The sequence below is a fragment of the Notothenia coriiceps genome, unplaced genomic scaffold (genome assembly GCF_000735185.1).
Source record: "Notothenia coriiceps isolate Sejong01 unplaced genomic scaffold, NC01 NC01_scaffold00026613, whole genome shotgun sequence".
Lineage (NCBI taxonomy): Eukaryota > Metazoa > Chordata > Actinopteri > Perciformes > Nototheniidae > Notothenia > Notothenia coriiceps.
The window spans coordinates 133,515-143,828 of NW_011359314.1; the positions used below are offsets into that span (position 1 = coordinate 133,515).

Here is a 10,314-nt window from a genome sequence, read left to right on the forward strand (position 1 = left end):
ACAGGCACACACACACACACACACACACACACACACACACACACACACACACACCTCCAATGGCCGAACGCTTTTAGACAGCCACCCTCTCCCTGTCAGTCGTACGTTCTCTCCTGCAAAACACTCCCCCTATAACAGCCACTTCACACATCCTTAGTGGTGCAGCTCACATGTTCACACGCGTGTACGCTACACACACTCCCACCCACGCAAAGGCCAGCAAAGCCGCAATAAAACCAACCCAAGCGTTTCTGTTGTGGATCCTAATCCACTTTTCTACTTAGCTAGCGAGTATATTTCTTCCACACTTCTCCCCCCTTCTCCCTTCATTCCCTTTTTCTCTCTACATCTCCATCCCTCTCTTTCTACCCGAGAAAACAATACAAAGGGGGCTGATTTGCGTAAATGCTGACGCTGGTGGAAACTTAGCTCAGTCGTGCTTTTAAGAGCCTCTCTTTTAAAGGATGCCAAAGAACAGCAATAAAAACACAACCACAAACTGGAGGAGAAGGCCTTAGCAACATCGTTCAGACGGTGCTTTTGGCATTTTCAGACATGTATCTCTGTTTTACTGATGGTCAAAAGGTCATGAAAATATGTCCTTTTTTAGGTTAGCTGGATTTTGGTAATGGAGTTTACCATGTACTACGCTTCCTAGAAGTACAGATGGAGATATTGTGTATGGCTGGTTATGACTGAAAGGTTTTGAACTTTGGGTTCACTTTGACTGGTTGCAAATGGAAAATATTATTTGGTAACAAGAGATGGAAAAAGTACATTCAAAGTCTTAAATGGAAATATTACACTATGAAGGTATCACATCTGCCAACTGTGGTAAAAAAAAACATCCTTTCCAGATTCAAAAGTATATTCTAAACTAAAAGTACAATGTGAAAAAAGCGATTAGCTCAAACCAACTCAAACAAAAAGGAACAATGAATACAAGCTTTAACATCCTTATCCTTTTCCCATTGGAAACAAACATTGAATGGATTCAATTTCTTCTTATAATGCAGTACAACTTCCAGGTAGAGAGTGCAGCACTCAAAAATAAAGTGTTTCTGGCACAGTGATGAAGTCAGTGTGTCTGAGGCAACACTTAAAAACACAGTCAATGCAACACTAACCCCAACCTCAATGTTAAGTATCACTTGTCACGGCAGTCATGGGAGTTGGGAAGTTGTGGATCTACTGTACTTGCTCTGCGTGTTCACAGAGAAAGACAGAAAAGACATGCACAGGTGCAACACTGTGCTGGTGTAGTGGAGGAGAAAACAAGTTTAGCATATGGTATGAAGAGCTCAAAGGCAAAGTAGTTTTCCTGCTCCCTAGTCAACTTCCGGTAAAAACAAAATGCTAATAGACAGTAAAAAAAACAAAAAAAAACAGGATTATCTACTAGGTGTTTTTTTCGAGTTCAAAAAATGTATATACCTCAACGTATTATCAGAAAAATGGCTAGTTTCGATTTTCATTTGAAGTGTGTTTATGAAGTGTGTACCTGGGTGAGCTGCTCCAGATCATTAAAGCCCTCCAGGACCCTCCGGTACTTCCTCTCCCTGTACTTCCTGCGGATGAACGTGGCGCGCTGCTCGGCCGAAGCCCCGCTGTAGAGTTCCTCCTCCAGGGGAAGATTAGCAGCCCAGAAACTGTTAGCATTCTTGTTCCCCACCTCAAGGAAGAGCTAAAGAAAAAGGGTGACAGGACAAACGCAGGTGAGAATAAGGGTTTAAAATAAACATTTGCCAAGCCCTAATGAGACAAGTTTGCCTTGGCAACACAATGTGTTAATTTGTATTTGACTTTAACTTATGTGGCCTTTGAAGCTTTGAAAAAGTAGGTTATGTTGAAACACCATTCTAATTGAAAGGCAATTGGATTCTGTTGTTAAAAAGGGTTGAGAGGAGGAATATTGCTTTTGCTGATAAGTACCTCCACCAGCTCATTGCTCCAGATGCTGCTGTCCAACTTCAAGCTTCGAACTTTGGATATACTTGGTCCAAGGGAGCGGTGCTGCCCTGATACACAGAAAGAAACACCCTTTGTGAGTTCACAGATACAACAAAAAAGAACATAAGCTCAGAAAAGCAAATAACCTTTGGGTGTATAAAACCTCAATTAGATATATTCCAAAATGCATGGCTTTTAGTTCCTGAAAAGTGCACACAGAAAAACTAAAAATCAACATGTTCAAGTATGCAGAGAAATCTCCATAGTGTTCGTACAAACATAGACCACATGTCAGTGGTGGAATAAACAATAAACAGGCAGTTACAAGACCGAGAAACCGAGCATGACTGGAAGCTCATTCGCTCACTCACAACAGACATATTTAGTCCCCTCAGCACTCCTAATTGGAAATGAAAGCACAGAACGAAGGCCATTAATTGCTAATGAATCATGAGTAATTCATTGTGTTTGTGGGTCGGCCTGTTTATTTGGGTGAACGAGGGGCTTCTAGCGTTGCTTATAGCCAAAGACAGTAGACATGCATAATACATTAAGCAGAAATACGCTGTATGTGTGAATGTGAATTATTGTCCTGTGTGTAAAGGCATATCATTTTAGATTTAGTTTTGGCATGATCTCATTACAGTCTTCTATGCTCAAGTAGAGCAGTTGTGAATGGAAATGTAGGGCCTTGAGCTGTCGGAGGCCATCTTGACACATTTTGGTATTATTTGTCATCTGAGTTATTAAAAGAGAGTCTTGGAAATCCTCTTTGATAACTAGTGATTATGATTGACTATACCTACTTTAGAAATACTGATACTTCATCATGTCTATGCTCAGCAGAACAAATCATAAAATTAATGGACTGGTCTAATTTCTCCCAGATCTGATTTTTTATCCAATATGCCAAACCAAATCCCATTGTGGTCAGACTTGATGTGATCAAATAGTGAATATATTAGGACAAAAAGACAGTAGAAGATTTCCTGCAGAGCTATGAAAATTAACAGTTGTGTGGATATATCATTTAGCTCAGTGTATGTATGTATGTATGTATCTAGAAAAGAAACATGAGCGGACCAAGTATTACACCCTGTGGAACGCCACATGAGATGTTATGGTAATCAGAAAAATGCTTACCAATATTTACAAAAGAACAGTCCCGTTTTTAATTATTAGGTATAGGAACACTTTTCTAAAAATACCAGCCACATGTTTGAATGTGTAATGTATAAGCCCTGTTCTTTCAATTGTATAACATATTATACTTAAATTATCCCTTAAGTTATCCCTTACATCAGCATTTTCTGGGGTAGTTATACACTTGAACAATCACAGTCTAACATAAGTAATGTTGGATTTGCAACCTGCTTGTTTAAAAGGGAATCATCTGGTTTAAAAAAAAAAAAAATCTGTCAAGAGAGAGACACTATAATCCTGGATGTTTTACCAAAATACATATTTTCACTTTCTAATAAAAGTTGCAATTGAATCGTCCCTATGAATATAAATAGAAGACATTTCCTTCCATTATGGTTATTATCAAATATCTTGTTGGAAAAGTTAATGATAAAGTTAAGTGGGGATGCATTAGTGTGTTCAGACTTGAGTTTAAAATGGTTTGTCAATCGCAAAAGTCACATTGAAAGGAGAGGAATGATAACTGTCTTTGAAACCACTTGAGTCCAGCTTGAGAAAAAAACAACAACAAGAAGATTCTGTCACTTTTGCCTGAAAATGTGTCACTCTGGGCGCCTGCTGCATTTCCACAGCCACGCTCTATCCCAGGGGTGTCAAACTAAATTTCATCGCGGGCCACATTAGCATTATGGTTGCACTCAAAGGGCCGGATGTAACTTTAAGACTATATAAAAATATAACATATATAAAATAATGTATTATATTATTGCCTCTGCATTGGATTATTATCGGATAGGGTAATAACTTCATAATTAACTACGTCTGAAAGCAAAAGTCTAGGGCAAATAATTGCAAGTCCTTTCAGTGTGCATGTCACAAAATTAGATGCATTGTGGGATATGTAGTTTATTGGCAACGTGCTTTTGTAAAGCGGCATGTAACCTTATAATAAACGTATTATATTCTTTGCAAGCTCTTGCGGGGCCACATAAAATGAAGTCGCTGGCCGGATTTGGCCCCCGGGCCTTGAGTTTGACACCCCTGCTCTATCCGCTGAGCCTTACAGCTCCACAGGACCATTTTCACTTGTGTAAGGGTAATGAAGCTGAAAAAAAAGCATGTTCATGCGCACGTTGCACTGGGCACATGGTGAGATCTTTACATATAAATAGCCAGTTGTAAATGTATTCATCATTCTGATTGAACCAAAAAAAACCAAGACAAAGAAAAGGGCATTCCCATCACAGCAGCTATCACTAAAGAAACACACTCAGGATGTCACCCCCAATTAAAAACGTTCCCCGCGACAGTTCGTGGAGTGCTTTTCTAACCCTGTGTACTTGTGTGGCATTTTCCCCTCACTCAATGACGAGTCAAAGGAAACAAGGCGAAGCAATGAGCACTGCATTTGTCTGTTACCATGGGAACTGTTGCCAGCTGACGTGTCTACAAGTTGCATCCTGAGTTTGTTGCAATTACATGTGGGGAGAAAGGCCTCTGAGTCTTTGGTTTAAAGCACTATACGCTGGTTTGTATGATTGGATTGTGTGAAAAGGTGGAAAAGAGAGGAAACACAAGCTACATGTCGATCATAGGGTAGCCAAGTGCTAAAGTATATCCTGCTTTATCATCTATTTTTATGTAAATGGCATCATAATGTACAAAATGTGCATTATACTTTATTTAAGAATAGTATAGTCAATTAACACGTAGAGGAAAATGTTAACTTACAGTGTAGATGATTAATCAAGTGAGAATTAGGGTTATTTTTTCATAGACAATAGACTTGTTTTCTTTACCAGTAATCATTTAAAAAAATGCAGGTTGAAAACATTTTTCTTTCTAATAGAAGCGAATAAGAAAACTGGATAAAACACAAATCAGCAGCGGATTAGAAATGTGTTTATCTTCTGGTGTAATTAAAAAAAAAACACAAGTTAGCCTTGGCTACAAATAATGTTTTGAAACAACACTTTCACCCAGGATTTTGTTTGGTTGTGTTGTTGAGATTCTTTTTTTAAATATTCACAAATTATCGTTTTTCATGCAATTGAAAAAAGTTAACAGTCTTTCAAGTCCAAGCATACAAAGAAAAATGAATGAAATTTCTCTAAATCAGAGGGTGAAGCTTGAGACTATTAAAATTAATTCCATCTTGGCATAAAAATTGGAAAGCCAATCTAGGATCATTTTTACCATTAGCCCTCTCATTACTTCTCCCCTCTTTCAGATTTTCTCTTTATTGTCAATGACATGGGAGCGCTAATTAAAAGCATGAGCAGTCATTGGTATTCCAAATGGGCCGCCACCTAATTTCAGGAGAGCAGAGTCTGAGGACAGCTTCCTTGTTGCAGATATTCCCCCTCTCTCAGCCAGCATGTCGACAAAATGTAATATTAAACAGTCCAGCAAATGAAATCATTTAAGAGCGTTTGAAAAGGGATGTTGGATATCTAATGCGTACCAATTACATGGGCTTTGCGGAGGTGAGGTCAGGAAATGCATTTAAACGTATGAAACTGGGAGGAATCTGTGGCCCAGGGTAGATATGGACGGGGTGGGAGGAATGGATAGAAGAGTGACATCAGGCATGGTTGCTCCTTCTCTAATCATGTTTAGCGGGTCAAGAGGCAGTTTGGGATCCCTCAGGGTCTTGCCCGTGTCTAAATCTTTGTTGTCATTTCATCTGAGCCATCCAGGATTGGCAAATAGATTAGAGAGTCTAGAGGCCAGGCGCCAACTCCCATAAGTGGCTTATCACCTGAGAACTTCTTCCAAAAGAGCCTCTGGGTCAGAGCACACTTTCACGCAGACACAAACAAACACCAGACCATTTGTAACAATTAAGATTGAGTGCTAAAGATGCTTTTTCTACTCCAAGGTTTGGAATCATGTTAGAACATTTTCAAATACAGCTTAGGGTCGCGATGTTGTTCCTCTGTTTACCTTTACTCACTATACTTAAAGGTGGGGTAGGTAAGTTTGAGAAACCGGCTCGAGATGCACTTTTTGTTATATTCCATGGAATGCTCTAAACATCCCGATAGCAATGAATATCTTAAGTGCTTTGACAGGAAAATCCATTTAAAAAAAAGCCGTAGTACTGTAAAAAGCACGACCAATCACTTGAGACGGACGGCTAAAGTAACTGGATGGCCTACCTGCCTGTCAGCCTTCCATCTGTGCACAAACTTATCTCGTGCCCTCATTGGTCATGTGCGCGTTCGTGTGTGTTGGAGGAGGGGCTCTGTAAGGAAGTAGCAGATTCCTTCCGGCTGTGTATTTTCAAATTATAGCGCACTCGAGCTGGTTTCTCCAAAATTACCTACCCCACCTTTAATAGATTTATTTTTGAAATTAATAACTGAATAAAAAATGTTCACTATTAATTCAATTCTAACCAAAATATTTGAAGGAAAGAAGGTCTTTTATATCGCATGCCTTGTGTTGGATCAACAAAATGCCAATACATATATATATTTAAAAAAAGTTCTCACCAGTCTCAGAACTTTGTCTCTGTTTTTCAAATATTTGTATTAAATAACATATTTCTCCAGGAAAACTTTCTAAATAATGAAAGGGAAACTATTGACCCAAATAAGTTAAGAGTTACATTACAAACCTTATATACTGGTCTTGCTGGTTATTTAAGAATGATCAAGTAAAGTTGTTTTTACAGCCTGTTAGCTTACATTCAAAGTGCTTCATGTTTACTTATGGGGGGGTTGTGAGTGCAGTATGTTCTTTTTGACCAATGTATGCCAGCTTCTAGCAGGGGACTCTGCATCAGAGAGTTGAAGGAAGGCAATAGTAGATTAGCATATATATCCCTCACCTGCACACTTCTTGCAGATGACCACGCCCAGGTTGACCGAGGCCCACTCCGGCTGCAGGGCGCGACAGTCGGCGCAGCTCTTGTTGGCCTCGTTGAACCAGATCTTCTCCGCCACTTCATAGTCGGAGAGTGTCTCGGCGATCGATTCCTGGACCGCTTCAATCCACTCCTCCTTCTCCAGTTCTGACTCGGCCGTGAAGCTGCAACGATTGATTTTTTTAGCCCCACCACCCCAACACATGCCTCAGTGTTATTGATTTGATTTGAGAGAGCAATTAAACAGCAAAGTATCGCTTGGCAGTGTTAGGGGGTGTGTAGTATTTGGAGTAGTTTTTGGGGGTCTGCTGAGTGTGTATGCCGATGTGTGATTGCAATAGATTTGCTGAAATTGATAGGGGAGTGGGCAGGGCAGGTAAATCAATTTGTTTCACCTTGCCCCAAAAATCTATAAAGTGTTAATGCTCGATGCATTTTCAGGAAATTATTTCTCTAATAACAAGGTTAAGAAATGGTGATGGACAAAGACATACAGCGTCGATATACAGAGTTTACCACTGTTCTTCCTTTAGGAAATGCATTGAGAACTTTCCACATAATTACATGGGAGCCGGTGGAATAACATGAGAGCTCTAAGATTGTAGTGTTTGACAGTGAAGCGGATGATGGACGCCTGAAGCCTGTGGTTTTGAGAATGATTGACATTTTTAAACAATACGTGCGATTTTTTTTTTCAAAGTGATTGAAGTTGCAAACGGCTTAGTAGTAACTGACATTATAGTCAGGGAAAACATAATCATCTCATTATAGTTTAAAATATCCTAAAATTATTTTATTTTACATTTTTATTTTCAACACCCGTTTTTTTGAAGCAGTATATCCTTAACGGAGCCAGCCTTAACTGATATGCTAATATCAAAACTTTCCAGGTTAGGAAATGATTGTAAATTTATGTTACAGGTTTTCTTTCTACCAGCTTTTGTGCTGTCATAAGTATAGTGTGTTGAGTAAGGGATAATGTGCAGCGAGGCGGTCATTCTGGGGAAAAGAAAACCCGACTTTTCCCCATAAGGACCAAGTCGCTGCACATTATCCCGCTTATTACACAGCCATATACTAAACAAACTAAGGAATCGATTCCCAATATTAATTGAAATGATTTTATTTACTTAAAAATGATCGTATTTCTTCCTCTCTGCCTTATTCTGGTGGTTTATCTGACGTCCGTTTCACCCTCTTTTACTTTCTCTTTCTTGATCCTCCTTAGCAACGGTCAATAAATCCTTGACAGTGGTCTGTACTACTGTATTAACAACGTATCACGTGTCAAGTCTTTGTAATGCATACGTTTTCATATAAAATGAGAAATACTTATACTATGCATATCTAAGACATTTATTTTATCTGGGAGAATTTTGACTGGAAACCAGGTTTTTCTAATTCTTTACCTCGATTAAAAAAACAAATGTTCTGCAGAAAGTAAACTCCAATGCGTGTACACAAACTTTAGGATAATCTGGACCTCAGCCCTGATCTAAACCCCATTCAACACTTTTAGGAATGAAGAAGAACTTTGAGAGCGAGCCGGCTCTTATATTGCCCAACATCATTTCCTAACTGCACTAATGTGGCTGAATGGAAGAAAAATCAGTCCTGCCAAGCATTCAATAAGCCTTCCAAGGAAAGTAGAGGCAGTCTGGTTTCCAAATACTTTTTGCCATAAAGTGTCTTTTGCAAGAGCAAGTTTGAGTCAAATTGGCTGAATCTTATCTTTTCATTAAACTGATGAAACCAGGAGGGTCAAACCATCCATATTTCATTTGATATGATGTGTAATAAATATGCACACAACCCACTCATACAGTTAATGGCTTAACTGTCATAGCTCCCAAATTGGCCGTCTTTCAGAATACTCACTTGCCTCTCAATCCATCCACACACACACACATACACAGATTAATGATGTAATATTCTGTCTAACAAGCACTTATACAGATAGCTGGCAGAGACAGAAAGAACGGGTTTCTGATGGAGAAAGTGATGAGTAGAAGTTGGAAAAGTTGTAGCGAGTAACTCAGAATTACATAAGGGTACGATAAGCGTATGTAACTGTACGTATCTGTGCGTATGTGTGGGGATAAGAGACGAAGACAGACAGCAAGATGGACAGGCATATAATACTGAGAGGAAATAGGAGAGTTTTAGCTTGACCGAAAGAAGCACTTAGGAAGGAGAAATGGGACCACTGGTCTCCATGGCAACCGGACGACTGGTATAAAAGTAAGACTGAGGATAAGGAAGGGAAAGGAGACGATGGGGAGGGGGAAGCTTGTGCCCGAAGCAGAGGATGTGCACCGCCTCGCCCAAGTACCCCGACAAAGATCGATAGGTTGATTGGGTTCAGACGTTGGGAGCCCATCGCTCTCGGCCCCGGGCCCCGTCTAAAGAGAGGACTGCTCACATCCACAGATGAACTGCAGCACGGCCTCCAAAACCACAGAGGAGCAAAGAGAGGCGAGAGTATGTGGAGGTTCCCCGAGCCGCAGAGTTTTAGATATGAAGCGAAGGCTGGTCTCAGGTGACGGGGCAAACTAAACTACAGTTTACAAGGTCAACAGGTGGAGAAGAGGAATACAGAGTGAAGAATTATTTGGGAATTCTAGCAGTGGAGTAAAGTAACAACTGACATTGTTGCCTTTTCTCCGGCTATAAGTGTAGTTAATGTTTAAAGCTTAGACACACTGAACGACAGCAAAGGAGCAGTGGTGACTGGGATGTTGCGTGGCCCTACGTTGCCTGCGTCTTGGCCAAAAAGTTGCATTTGAACACACCGCAAAGACTACACCGCCCATGTGAGAGGCTATTTAAAAAAACTAAAATATAATATTTCAAGCATTCACGTATTGTTTTAATATTTCCATCACAACAACAGGCTACAGGCCACCATTATACTCTGCCCTGTCATAGAGCTCTCATGTTAAAAGAAGCTGCTCCATTGTAATGATATGGTTATTAAAGCTATAGGCTCAGAGTGCTCCACACATATGAAGAATACTTCAATATAAGCCAGGAGATGGTTATATCAGTTTAGTATAGCATAAAGACTAAAACCAGTAGCTCCAAGACAAGAATCAGGCCGACACCTAAAACCAAAACCTTGTATTTTTTAAATGGATAAGTGGATTTTTTGATGTTCTTGTAGGGCTGCTCGATTATGGCGAAAATCATAATCTCGACTATTTGGGTCAATAATTGATATCACGATTATCAAAAACGATTATCCATTTACTTTGAAAACATCAATTTATTGGAGACATTTTTTTTAACAGTATGTTTTTAACAGTTGATTACCCTGAACTTTATAATTCAACTGAAAAACCAAAGAAAAA

At 39.6% G+C, this 10,314-nt stretch overlaps 1 protein-coding gene across 1 annotated transcript in view; it reads right to left on the reverse strand.

Annotated features, from left to right (window-relative positions):
• Nucleotides 1-10,314, reverse strand: part of arap2 (ArfGAP with RhoGAP domain, ankyrin repeat and PH domain 2) — a 110,645-nt gene that overhangs the window by 50,531 nt on the left and 49,800 nt on the right. The window contains exons 11-13 of the mRNA XM_010784885.1: nt 6,929-7,128; nt 1,933-2,018; nt 1,502-1,684 (exon numbers count right to left, since the gene is read on the reverse strand). Coding sequence (XP_010783187.1) covers nt 1,502-1,684; nt 1,933-2,018; nt 6,929-7,128 — 469 coding nt within the window. The remainder of the gene's footprint in view (nt 1-1,501; nt 1,685-1,932; nt 2,019-6,928; nt 7,129-10,314) is intronic.